This window comes from Halichoeres trimaculatus, unplaced genomic scaffold (genome assembly GCF_033239565.1).
Source record: "Halichoeres trimaculatus isolate MK-OKI-2021-1 unplaced genomic scaffold, fHalTri1.1 fHalTri1_scaffold_9, whole genome shotgun sequence".
In the NCBI taxonomy this organism is placed as follows: Eukaryota; Metazoa; Chordata; class Actinopteri; order Labriformes; family Labridae; genus Halichoeres; species Halichoeres trimaculatus.
In genome coordinates, this window is record NW_027437188.1 from 37,640,741 (window position 1) to 37,654,482 (window position 13,742).

Sequence of the window (13,742 nt, forward strand, 5' to 3'; positions counted from 1 at the left end):
TAGATTTCAATCAAACATACAGTTGTTTAATCTATGATACAAGACAATCGATCAAGGCAGTGATTGGGGTATTTTCTCCCCGAGTTTTGTCTCGCAGGATCAGATACCTCCAGATTTGATCTGCCTTTGGGAAAAGAAGCGAGGGGACACTGTGAAACAAGACATCAGTGAAATTTATAAAAGACCATTCAATTATATTAATGCTTACATCTTTATATTTTTTTTCAGTTGCTTTACTTACCCTGTGGTTCCTTATGCATAAGAATCATAAAACAAAAAACGGTTAAACTACCAGTTTCCAGAGCTAGATGAGAAACAACAGATAAACAATCAACATTCAAAAACAGATTTGCAAACAACTGACTAAAAACAAAAGTTAATCATGCGTTTTCAAGTCTTCACTTCATTCGCATAATTCTGTAGTTTAACCGCGACAACAATTTATTTTTACATTAACACAGAAAATTGTCTCTTGCTAAATACTTCACTGAATTTACCATGGAAACTTCATGCATCTATTTGCTTCCCCCAGTCCAACACACTAGTACTGACACAGTTACATGTGTTATCACATGTGGATATATATACCCTTACTCTTATACCTTTAATAAAATTCACAAAGAGAAAAGTTGTGTGATTTTTTACACTGTGTATTCACGGTACGTTGGTCTCCAAGAGAACCTACAAGACAAGCTCAGCAGCATATTTCCCCCGGAGATCTCATTTCGGTTATTTCCGTGAGACGTTATTCACCATGACGTCATTCTCGGAGAAATCCGCCCCTTTTTCTCCTCGGAGAAGACGGTCAGCCATTTTAAGTTTACCAGTCGTCATTTCACACCGCTACAGTAGGACGGAGAACGTCAGGATTCAATTTCATCAAATTTCTCTTACAACTTAAGTGGAGAATTGCCTACTATGAATTGAAACTCTTCCTAAAATCAAATCAAGTAGATTTCTAGTGAAGTGACGCATAAGCCAGCAGATTCCAGTGTCGAGTTGTAATTTTTTGCACCTCAATGTAGCTAGAGGAAATGGCTGTGGAAAGCATGACTGTCCATCCAAACTCCCCAACTACCAACCACGAACACAACAGTCTCCTGACTGACGAAAGGTCGAGTAATTCTACAGTCATATTTAAATGAAACTATTTATTTGTCCTGTGCTTTTACACAAAAGCCCGGGGTTTCTTTTTCTTTTTCTGTCAAGGGGATTAAACTCGCCTTTTCTGGAAAACGAGTAAAGAGGTAAAGAACGCCATGTTGACACGACAACGCCAACTGGGAGGCCAAATAGCACCTGGGAGAACTTTATGCCCTCAATTTTTTCGTTATTACAACCCGCGACCAATCGACTCCAGCCGAGTTGTCGGAAGAAATATAGGCACGGTTGAAACAGCTGGTCAATCAAACTTTCACGCCATTGTAGCCAATTCAACGGTTACAAAGCATCGGTTAACTACCTGCCCCTTCTAACTCATTTTAACAGCTTTAACAATCGCGTAAACTCACTTTACTGTATAAATGCGACAATTAATGTAACATAACTGGCCGTAGATTCTCAACGATTGTCCTTTTTGATAGCAATTGGGCATCGTTTTAAGCTAACGTAGCGCTGTTAGCCGGCTGGCTAATGCTATCAACTGTTACGCTTGGCCAAAGTGTAGGGAGCTAAGCTAAATGCTAATGATTCGCTAACGGTAGTTTGCTTTTCGTTGACGTTACCGAGCGTTTCTAAATTTTCTAACACACTTAATCGATGTTAATGGGTCAGAATGGGCGCGTTTTAATTTTATTTATCGCTTCACAGAGCGCGAACGTCGTGCCAAATAAGGCAACTCGTAGTTGGGTCAACTGTTAGCCCTACGCACTTAAAATGTTATGATGCTATGGTCATTTTATCGAAACAGCACCTGAAAAACACGAATTTTTTGCCCCCAATCAACCCTTAACATTGTGACACCAGCCCCCAAATGCATTAATATTTATTATCTGTTCTAATTATGTGATTTTTTGAGTTTGTGTTGCTTGTTTGCCATTGCTATTTATCCAGTATGTCACTTTTTCCACAGTCGTGCCCATACTGACTCGTCCCAAACATCCACCAAAGTCCCCAAAGATGTGTTAAAACGTACGCAAAGCATCCCAAAAGTGTTCAAGTCAAACACCAAACTCCCTTTTTTCCATAGTCAACAGTAGGCGATGTTTATTTATTCAGTTGGCCCCACTCCCAAGTCCCAAATAGCCCTTTAGTGTCCCTTAAAGGTTAGGGATAAAAACCTCTCTTAATGGTTTTGGTTGCAAAATGTGAAGAAAACCAGTCACAGTAAGTATTCCCCATTTTAATCATGGCCCTTTGCTTCTAGAGTAATCAGAGTTATGGTCTCATCCACAGAGCTAAAAATGTACCATAATGCATGGTAACTCCTTAAAAAGCTTAACCTGTTATTTTATTGATTTTCAGAGTTTTTCACAGTGTTTTGCTGCTGTGATGTGAATAGTGTTTATGTGTAGAAATGGAAACTTGTTTACAGGATGAAAGATGAGGCTCGTCCTTCACTTAGTTTTTAATAGTGTGTTAAAGTTGTTTCATCCACAGAGTGGATAACAGAGCTCACTCTTCACAGGTTTATTAAGATATCTATGACGTGATGTGTTGTTTTTATTGTCTGAGCTCAGAGATGGCTGGGCGTAGTGTGTTTTTACTCCATGTTTTTCCTCAAAGTGGCACAGTAGTGGGAGCAGGTGATGTGTGTGATCAGTATCTGGACAGGCCGGAGGGGCCAACAGTTTCTGCCCATAGTGACTCTCAGCTATTCCCCATTCATGACAACCTGCCTCCATAATGCAGCCAAATCCCCGTGCTATGAAAGAGAGCAGTCCATTGTGAGTGGAAAGTTTTCCTTGTGGTGTGTTTGTGTGCCCTGCAGCCTTATAGCACATGCCAGCAGTGAGGTAGAGGAGTGACTTGGCTGCTGAGATGAAACTCCAAAGTTTGTTGTGTTTGGCTGCAGAGCTGATAGTTGGTGCAGGACAAAGACCCTGCTGGAGTGAAGTACGTAAGCAGGGGAGATAAAAAAGCTGGTTCACAGTGAATTTTTCTTGGGGGAATTGGCATTAGATAAATATTTTACCTTCTATTTTATATCAAAAACTCAGAAATTGGGGATTGTCAGTACAGCAGGTGTGTTATTCTACCTTTGAACACAGGTTTTGTTGTTCTTTCTGAGCTCTGTGCTCTTTGTCACAGCGAATCTGCCACTGGAGCAACCCTTGGCCTCTGTTTGACTTAAAGTATCTGGATCACCAAGTTGAGATAAACTCAGGATATACATAAAACCCAGATCCAGCTATGTCTGATAGGACGCCCTGCAGCCTTTGAATTTGATGATTTAAAACATTTTAAAACGTAGTTTAAAGCACTTTGAAGGTGTCTGAAATTAACCAGAGAGGAGCTACGGTGGAGAGATGTGTTTTTCTGGATCATTCCCTGCTGATTAACCTTTAAATACTGTGAGTGAGAGATAAAGAGATGAATTATTAAGATCATTTGGGCAGATTACAGCGCTCTTCCTCCGGAGGAAGCTTGTGTGTCGAGGATGTGTGTGTGTGCAGCTGACATTTTCCCTCAAAGCAGGTCACCTGTACCCTACACACCTGCTTGATCTGAGCTGGCTGTGTGATCTTCAAAGGCCAGAGCACGTTTTATAGGAGGCAGTCGTAGCGTGGCCTCGGGCCTGTAGACCGTCACCCTGCTTCAGCGGGGACTGGATCTGTTTAATCAAACATCGGCCTGTGCTGTGAGGAAAGCGTCTGTGCACCAGCTCCATCCATCTGCTCCTGATGACGCTGAATAGGTGTTTGATTTGAGCTGTGGGTCAGAGTGATCTCTGATTTATTTACCCAGCTCACCCTGCACACGCGGTCCCTGCAGAACGAGGCCTGCATGTGATCCATGTTAATTAGGATCTCATGGTTTTACTTACATTGCCTCATGTGAGGGGCCTGATTTAACGTGGCATCAGCAAACTCTTCCTTTTTGTGCAAATAAATTATTTTACAGGAAGTGGTCTGTGAGGGTTTGACGTGTAGAAGGTGTTAAGGAGACCTACATTTCTGTTTCCTGCAGAAAGATTTTTATTATTTAGTGATTTTTTAACATTTTGTGGTTGAATTGTAATCAGAAGAGTCTCAGAAATCATTCTTAATAACTCACCTAGCAGACTTTCCTCCATATTTAATTCAGTTTTTATTAATCTGCATCACTCTGAGTAATTTCACTCATCAGTAGATTGATTGTTTTAGCATCAGAGCAGTTAATTTGGCTCGTTAGATTAATAATAGAAGCAAAGAGAAGCAGGAAATGGGACTGAATCTATGTTAATAATGTTACCCAGACATATCCAGGTGTGTCCCCGCAGTTTGAACAGACAGGTAGAGACTGTTTAAGATCCTCTTGGCAGAGCAACAGGTGAAAACAAACACTCCGTCCTCATTATTTCATCCTCGTTCAAACATTTCCTCAGACTCGTCTCTGTGATCCTCTGAGCGTTGGTTAATGATGAATCCTCTTTACTGGTTTTCAGACGCGGTTAAGCTAATCGTGGTCATTTCACCCGTTTGTCCCTAATTTCTCCGTTTACACATTTCTTGTTTCTCAACGTCCCAAACGTGAGCACAGACTCTGAAATTTGACTTCCCACGTTTTTCACACACAGGCCTGAGGATGGCGAGCTGGAGGAGGGCGAGCTGGAGGACGACGGGGGAGAAATCGGGGACGAGGAGGTGGGTGGAGGTACGTCTGCAGCAGGAGCAGGAGGAGACGGAGGCGATGAAGCAGGCGCAGGAGGTGAAGCGGGAGGCGAAGCGGCTCCAGAGAGGACGCGGCAAAGCCGGGAGCGCCGTGGAAGCAGCGAGTCGGACGATGAGCGATCGCACCGGCGGAAGAGGAAGAGGAAGAAAGAGCGGGAGCGTGAGAGGGAGAAGAGGAGGGCCAAGAAGAAACGCAAATCCAAACACAAAGTAAGACGCCACCGCTCTCCTGACGACATCAACCCGTGGTCATGACTGTCTCTAACTTCCTGTGTTTCTCTCCCTCAGCGCCACGCGTCCTCTGATGACGACCACTCTGACTTCAGCGATGACTCGGACTACAGCCCCAGTGAGAAGAGGAAGTACAGGGACTACAGCCCCCAGTACCCCCCCACGGTGAGTCCCACGACGTGACCAGTCTCAGAGGTTTAGTTTCTGATCCTGGATACCCGGGTCAGGTTTCTGTCCAAACTAACGCCAGCTGATGTCGGACTTGTCTCCAGTCTCACGGAGGTTACGGCGGCTCGAAGAAGAGCAGCTACATGAAGATGGACAAGCAGAGCTACGGCGGCTACGACGACTACGAAGAGGACAACTTTGAGGGAGAGGAGGATGAAGACATGGGGGAGGAAGACTACGACGACTTCACCAAGGAGCTCAATCAGTACCGCAAAGCCAAAGAAGGAGGCAGGAGCGGACGAGGAGGTTTCCCAGGTCAGTGACGCTCCTCACGCTCCTCGTTTTATACGAGCTGCTGCATCCATCCATCTCATCCCTCTGTTTGTGTTCGCAGGAGGTCGAGGTCGCATGAAGAGCCTGAGAGGCCGAGGAGGCATGAGAGGAGGGAGGAGGGGGAGAGGAGGAGGCAGGGGGAGAGGAGGCCGAGGTGGAAAGATGGGAGGAGACGACGATGGAGACGGCTACGGAGACGAGATGGAGGTGAGGGTCCGACAGCTGACGACGCGCTGCTTTAGGATCAAACCTGGTCCTGGTCCTGGTCCTTACCCCTCTGATGTGACTCTTGTTGAATTCACAGTACGGAGACGATGACTACGACAACATGGGGGACGACGACTACGACGACTACTCAAAGGAGCTCTGTCAGTACAAGAAGTCCAAGGACAGGGGCAGAGGTAGGTTCAGACCTCAGGAAGTCTGAGGAAAGACCAGAGTCTGTGTGTGACGCCCAGGTCAGTCACTCCTTCACGGTGTCATGTTTTCATCCTCATCAGGAGGGAAAGGCGGCCGAGGGCGAGGCCGAGGTAAAGGAGGGCGGGGCATGATCCGAGGGGGGAAAGGCCGAAACCGTGGGAGAGGAAGAGGAGACATGGGGAACGATGAAGACAACAGTGGAGACATGGACAACGGGGTGAGGCTTGGTCCAGTCTGCTGGGTGAAACCATCCTGTATCAAAGTGACGGTAACCAGGAAACTCTGATCTCTGCAGGATGGAGGCGGAGGAGGCGACGGACCTGGACTCGGGAGGAGGAACCAGAACGAGAAGCACCAGGACAAGAAAGGAAAGGCCATCTGCAAGTACTACATCGAGGGGAGGTGCACCTGGGTAAGAAAGACAGAGCGATGCTCGGTGTTATCAGGTCTAAAGTCACCGTTTCATCACATAAACTCTGTGTTTGCTCCTCCTCAGGGAGACCACTGCAACTTCAGCCACGACATCGAGCTGCCCAAGAAGAAGGAGCTCTGCAAGTTCTACATCACGGGGTTCTGCGCCCGGGCCGACCACTGCCCCTACATGCATGATATCCTTTACTCTGACGGACCCCGAGTCCCCAGACCCTCGCTGAGACCACCTCAGTCTAAATATCAGTCAGTTTAAATATGCTCCTAGTCCCAGTCTGTCTCCTAGTCCCAGTCTGTCTCCTAGTCCCAGTCTGTCTCCTAGTCCCAGTCTTTCTCCTAGTCCCAGTCTTTCTCCTAGTCCCAGTCTGTCTCCTGGTCCCAGTCTTTCTCCTAGTCCCAGTCTGTCTCCTAGTCCCAGTCTGTCTCCTAGTCCCAGTCTTTCTCCTAGTCCCAGTCTGTCTCCTGGTCCCAGTCTTTCTCCTAGTCCCAGTCTGTCTCCTAGTCCCAGTCTTTCTCCTAGTCCCAGTCTGTCTCCTGATCCCAGTCTTTCTCCTTGACTCTGGTGCTACGTGAGTTCCCCTGTAAGCTGTTTCACACCACGGGGAACTGCGTCAACGGGGACGAGTGCATGTTCTCCCATGATGCCCTCAACGACGACACCCAGGAGCTGCTCAACAAGGCAGGTCCCTCAAACACCTGGTCCTGGTCTAGGAACCCGGGTCCTGGTCTGCTTTGGTTTAGTTTCTAAAGGTCTCATGGTCTGTGATGCTCTGGTGTTTCAGATGCTGGCTGAAGACGCCGAGGCCGGAGCCGAGGACGAGAAGGAGGTGGAGGAGCTGAAGAAGCAGGGCATCAACCCTCTCCCCAAACCTCCTCCTGGAGTCGGCCTCCTCCCCACTCCCCCCCGTCCTGTCCCCGTGGACACCAACGCAGGACCTGTGGACTTTGGTGGGCCTGCAGCCGGTGACTTTGGAGGTCTTCCTGGACCTAACCAGGGGCCAATTCCCAACAAGTGTCCCCCTGGACCAGGACCAGGACAAGCACCTGTTCCTGGGCCTAACCCTTGCACTGGACCCCCTGTTATTGGTCCTGATGGAAGTCCCTTCCAAGGAGGGCCTCCAAATCCTGGCTGTCCTCCTCCTCCTCCTCACATGGGCCCTCCTCCTCCCTGTGGTGGAGCTGGAGGGGGTGGAGGGAAGAAGATCCCCTCGTTGTTCGAAATCAAAGTCCAGCCGACCGGACAGCTGGCCCAGAAACTGGCTGTGAGGTAAGAGACCAGAGACCAGGGAGCAAGACCCTAGACCTCCTCCTGTAGACCTCCTCCTGTAGACCTCCTCCTGTAGACCTCCTCCTGTAGACCTCCTCCTGTAGCCTGTGGGTACCCCTGAACATGTATAAGATCAAAATGGGTCATAAAATCCTGCCTGTGGAGTTTTAGAAACTAAGAGTAAAGATTTAAAGTTAAATGTTTGTTTTGATGAAGAGATAAACATTGATCAGCTGTTTCCTCTGACTCACTGAGAGCGAGGAGGAGAAACCAGCTGAACCTCCTGACTCCACCTTTATAACACCTCATCTTTACATTCTCCTCCTGCTCTCCTCCTGCTCTCCTCCTGCTCTCCTCCTGCTCTCCTCCTGCTCTCCTCCTGCTCTCCTCTTGCTCTCCTCCTGCTCTCCTCCTGCTCTCCTCCTGCTCTCCTCCTGCTCTCCTCCCTCTGTCAGGGGTCAGACTCCCAGCACCACTCAGGGCCAGACTCCAGCTCCTGCACCAGGAGCCCCTGGAGCACCCCCCACCCACTTCCCCTCTCCCCCAGGCATGATGTCCCCTGATATGCAGAACATGGGGATGAACCAGGGGCCCTCCAACATGGGCCCTGGTGGACCCCCCATGATGGGAGGGTTTGCACCTGGTGACGGCGCCACGATGCCTTCAGGCCCCGCCCCCAGTGGAGGAAACTTCTTCAACAACTACTTCACCCAGCAGGAGGGCATGAGCATGGAGGGCGTGGTGCAGGAAGGTCAGAGTCCAAACTCACCTGTACACAAACACACCTGTACTCAAACACACCTGTACCCAAACACACCTGTACTCAAACACACCTGTACCCAGGTGGCCTCAGAGCTCCCGTGCTGACCTCCTCTCCCTCCTCAGGTGACTCCTACCAGGGCTTCGATGAGAGAGGAGCAGCGGGGAAGTTCCAGCCAGGAGGCCAGGAGGGCTCAGCCAACGGAGCAGCAGGAGGTCAGGGAGGCCTCTCTGTGCCGGACTTCCTGCCCCCAGCGCAGCGTGTCCTGTTCATGAGGATCCAGCAGAAGCAGCAGGAGGAGGAGGAGCGAGCTCGCAGGATGGCTGAAGGAGGAGCAGAGAGGAGCAGAGACACTGAAGGTAGAGGAGCAGCCTGTGTGTGTGTGTGTGGGGGGTCGGAGTTTGTGTTTATGAGTTTACCTCTTTTAAAACCTGTCCATGAGAACAGTTAGCGATCAGCTGAGAGTGAGCGATCAGCTGAGAGTGAGCGATCAGCTGAGAGTTAGCGATCAGCTGAGAGTTAGCGATCAGCTGATCAGCTGTGAGTTAATGATCAGCTGAGAGTTAGCGATCAGCTGAGAGTTAGCGATCAGCTGAGAGTTAGCGATCAGCTGAGAGTTAACGATCAGCTGTGAGTTAGCGATCAGCTGAGAGTTAGCGATCAGCTGAGAGTTAACGATCAGCTGTGAGTTAGCAATTAGCTGTGAGTTAACGATCAGCTGAGAGTTAGCAATTAGCTGTGAGTTAACGATCAGCTGAGAGTTAGGGATCAGCTGTGAGATAGGGATCAGCTGTGAGATAGGGATCAGCTGAGAGTTAGCGATCAGCTGAGAGTTAGCGATCAGCTGATCTCAAACGTGTGACGCAGTGAAGCGTCTCCTCTCTGAGCTGCGTGTTAACTCCTCTCTGCTCCTCCCTCCAGGCGACTCGGGGAACTGGTACTCCAGTGAGGATGAGGATGGAGGAGGCAGTGTGACCTCCATCCTAAAGACCCTCCGTCAGCAGACCCAGCCTCCTCTCAAACCTGACGGCCCCCCGAGCGACCCCCGCCTCCAGAAGGCCCCTCCCACCAGCGCGCCTCCTCGCCCCGCAGACCCCCGCTTGGCGCGGGACCCTCGGCTGGCCCGCGCCGACGCTCCTGACTCCTCCCACTCCATGCTCTCTCAGCCCTCCTCTGGACCTCCTGCTGACCCCAGGCTGGCCCGGCTCGCTGCCTCGTCTGCTGCGTCGTCCCAGCTGACCCCCGCCTCCAAACCGGAGCCTCCTCTGGTCTACAAACCTCCTCCGCTCACGGCTCCACCCGCTGAGGAGGAGGAGACGGAGCGGGTCCTCCGGGACAAGCCCGTGCCGATCCCTCTGGACCCCCTGATGGGGATGGCTCTGAGAGACCCGCGCTCCCAGCTGCAGCAATTCAGCCACATCAAGAAGGACGTGCTCCTCCACATGCCGGCCTTCATCAAGACCGTCACCTGGTCCCCTGAAGACCTGCTCCCTCTCCCCATCCCCAAGCAGGACCTCCTCCCACTCCCTCCAGGAATCCCCCCTGTCTCCTCCATAGACCTGCGTCTGTCCCGGTCTCAGCAGCAGGCCCTCCACACTCCACAGCCCCCCCCAGCCCAGCCTCCTCCCCCCATGGACGCTCCTGCTCCCTCCTCCTCCTCCTCCTCCTCCCTCCCGGACTTTGAGCTGCTGTCTCGTATCCTGAAGACGGTGAACTCCAGCCCGTCTCAGACTCCCTCACCTCCTCTTTTACCCACGCCTGCTCCTCCTGGGTCCCTGTTGGGCCCACCTCCTCCTGGACCTCCTGCTCCTGTAGATAAGCCCGTTGACCCCCGTATCGCTCGTAAAGTCCCTGCGGACCCCCGCCTGCAGCCCCAGAAGTCTGCCCTGAAGCAGCCCTCTGAGCCTGCGCCTCCTCCCAGCTCCTCCGTCTCCTCCTCCACAGCTCCCAGCTCCTCACCCCCCACCATCGCTCCCTACGACCCCAGGCTCCTCTCTGCAGCCGGACCAGGGCGCAGTGTGGGCTCAGGGTCACCAGGGGGCGCCAGCGTGCTGAGCAGCATCAGTCTGTATGACCCCAGGACTAGCAAACCGGGCAGCCCTGGTCCCAGCAGCGGCTCCCCCAACTCTGCCAGCACAGAGTCCAGACCCAGTGACCCTGTGCCCACTAAGCCCAAGTCCAAGGAGCCCCTGTTTGTCCGGAAGTCCGCGTTGGACCAACCAGAGCCGGAGAAAAGTGCAGAGCAAGGGACGGACCGCTACAACAGCTACAACAGACCCAGGCCCAAACCAGCGCCGTCGCCCAACTCCGCCTCACAGGGAGGACCTGCAGGAGCCGGGGCCGCCGCAGCCGGGGCTCAGGGGGCTCCTGGAGCCGCTGGGGAGCAGGGTCCCTCAGGGGTCCACAATCTACCAGTGTCCTCTCTGTTCGGCGTGAAGCAGGCGGCGAAGCCCGGCGGGACGGGGAGTCCGTTTGGAGGTAACAGCCCGGTTCAGACGGACCAGGTGAACACGGATCAGGACAACGCCTCCCTGAAGGACGTTTTCAAAGGCTTTGACCCCACGGCCTCCCCCTTCTGCCAGTGACCCCCCCCCACACACACCCACCCGCTGTGAGGGGGCGGCGCCGTTTGGTTTTAACTTCATCAGACACTGAACCAATCAGTGAGGAGAGAGACGCAGTGAGGCCGCGGCCTGGGGGCGGACCCCGCACTAACACACACACACAGACACACCGTACACACACACCGTGTTCAGAGTCTATCTGAGGGTGGGGGCGGGGTCAGAGTAAATCCTCTATTTTAAGACTTGTTGTTTGATTAAATGTTTTCTCGTCCTCTAACGGCTCCATGAACACTTCTTCAGAGCGCAGCAGAAACAGCCAATCAGAGCGCCACCTCCTCTTTCAGCCACCCACCTCCCTCCGTTTGTCTGAGGTCAGAGGGTCAGAGGACGGAGAGATCCCTCTTTAACCCAAACAGGAGTTTCTGAACTCCCCACGCCTCACTTTCTGCAGAGACTTCATCCTGGTCCGTTTGTTCTGCTCCGTCTCTGGGTTGGTGGTTTTAACCCTGCAGCTCCTGCAGCTCCTCCTGCAGCTCCTCCTGCAGCTCCTCACACCAGACCTCATTTTGTTTTAGCTCTTACCCCAGACTCCTCACTCACCTGTTACCTGTCCGTAGTGCCTCTGTGAGCCTTCCTCCCTGTCTGAACGTGTTTTATCAGTGGGTGACATCATCAACCAGGGACAGGTTGGACTGATCATAGTGAGCCTGTCTCTCCTGAAGCTGTGGACCTGAGCCGTGTGAGGGGAGCTCTGAGCGGTTAGAGGAGTGATCTCCCTGAGCTGTAACGGTTGGTGACAGAGCCTCGATCCTCAGCTTGGACCTGAGCCTCTGCAGGATCTGGAGTCTGTGCAGGATCTGGAGTCTGTGCAGGATCTCCCTCTGCAGCCTGAGCTCTGAGCGTGGGACTAACATCAGGTTTTAACGGCTCAGATGGACTCGACGTGGCCCTCATCATCCTCCAGGCTGTAAAAACCAACTCGTCTCATCGCGGCGTCCCGTCTGTGTGAGGATCTGTCACGAGGAGGGACCTGTAGGATCTCCTGACCCTCCTCCTGTCTTTGTATAAATGTTGATCATTTTAATTTATTTTTTTTATACCGGGGTAAAACCTTCCTCACTGAATCATTTTATAAAGCAGAGATTTGGGAGTACGGCTCAGCTCGCTGGGATCACCGCTCCCCGCTGCAGCCGAACAGAGAAAGAGACAGAGACTATTTTTTTATTTCCTGTGTATAAAGAGTCAAAGTAAAGAGAGACGCCACGCGGCTCCTTCCTGACGCGCGGAGAGTCGGACTCTGAGGCTGAAACGATTTCTGGTCTTTCTTTTACAGTTTGTTGTTTTATTTTACAGCTTGTGTTTCTCCTGCTCTGTAAATCCAACACGTCTCCTCCTTCAGAGGAGTTTTCTAACTGTTCACTGTAGGTCAGGCTGTCAAAGTATTTAATAAAGTTGATACAGCATCAACCACTGAAACAGATCACCCTGCTCACCTTTATTCACAGTTTTTACTATTTTAGGTTCACTTTTTAAAACACCAATGAAAAAGTTGGATGATGATGATCACAGACGATATCTTGAGCCATATTTCCCCAAAATAAATCACACCACATGTGAGTCAGTTTTTAGGATTTATTCTGAATTTTTTTTTTTTCCAAGCCAGTTTATGGAAAAAATAAAAATAAATAAAGGACGTAAATATGAAAAACAAAGTTTTTTTTAACAAAAAAAAAAAAAATATATATATATATATATATATATATATATATATATATATATATATATATATATATATATATATATATATATATATATATAGAAATACAAAAAATCCTGAATCTACAATACATCCATTTTCCTTTTAGCCCTAATAAAGTTAAAATAACAATAATTACAGGAAAAATGAAGCAGATAAAGGTTAGGAAAGTTATTAAAAATAATCAGATTCAGTGGATCTGCTCATGTGCTGCTGTCATCAGAAAATCAGACCCATCCTATTACTCTGACCTTTCACCTTTGACCTGCAGGAATATGACCCTGACTGGGTCACGCTCTCTGTCTCCTCATAAAAATCTCTGCACAGGTTACTGATCACAGAAACATGACCATCCGTCCCTGAACCCTCTTCTCTTGTTGACTGAAGCCCTAAAAGGTCATGATTACCTACTTTTGTATTTACATGTTTTCTCAAGTTACAAGTGAATTTCTGTAGTTTTCTGCAGATTTAGCCAAACTTTTCTTTATCTCTGTAAACAAACCTTGAAATAATTTATCTTGTTATCTTGTTTAAAGCTCCCATATTCTGCAAAAATCACTTTATTAAGTCTTTTAGTGAAATGTGTGGGTCTTTGTCTTTCCTCCCAGCCCACAAAATGTGATATTTAATGACCAAACCTGTTCTTAGTAGAGCTTGTGAATGTAAAATCCTGACCTAAAACCAGCTGTTTGGATTTTGGGGATTTGCTGACATCAGCGATTCCCTTTTTTGACCAATCAGGAGCAAGTCTGACCTGATGGGTCCACCAGAGCAGATATGCCAAAGTTGAAGAGCCATCACTGCTCTGTTTTTGGCTGTAAACAGCCACATAGTTCCATGCTCAAGCTTCCCATCTCAGAAGAAGACAGACTAAGTGTCTAGAGTTCATTTATCAGGAAATGTTCCAGCTACACTCAGTAAAACTGAGCATGTGTGTGCTAGTCACTTCACGGCCGACTGCTTTTCCAACTTTGGACAGTCCAACAGAGGGCTAGCCAATAGA

At 49.7% G+C, this 13,742-nt stretch overlaps 1 protein-coding gene across 1 annotated transcript; it reads left to right on the plus strand.

The window, feature by feature from the left end:
* Positions 1-780: 780 nt before the first annotated feature.
* LOC141797787 (zinc finger CCCH domain-containing protein 4-like) lies at positions 781-12,537 on the plus strand. Its single transcript, XM_074679469.1, has 14 exons — positions 781-1,114; positions 4,718-5,021; positions 5,100-5,207; positions 5,315-5,525; positions 5,605-5,750; positions 5,848-5,944; positions 6,044-6,180; positions 6,259-6,375; positions 6,460-6,571; positions 6,962-7,071; positions 7,175-7,659; positions 8,115-8,410; positions 8,545-8,778; positions 9,341-12,537. The coding sequence occupies exons 1-14, from the start codon at positions 1,035-1,037 to the stop codon at positions 11,002-11,004; spliced, it is 4,101 nt and encodes a 1,366-aa protein (XP_074535570.1). The 5' UTR covers positions 781-1,034; the 3' UTR covers positions 11,005-12,537.
* The last annotated feature ends 1,205 nt before the right edge of the window (positions 12,538-13,742 follow it).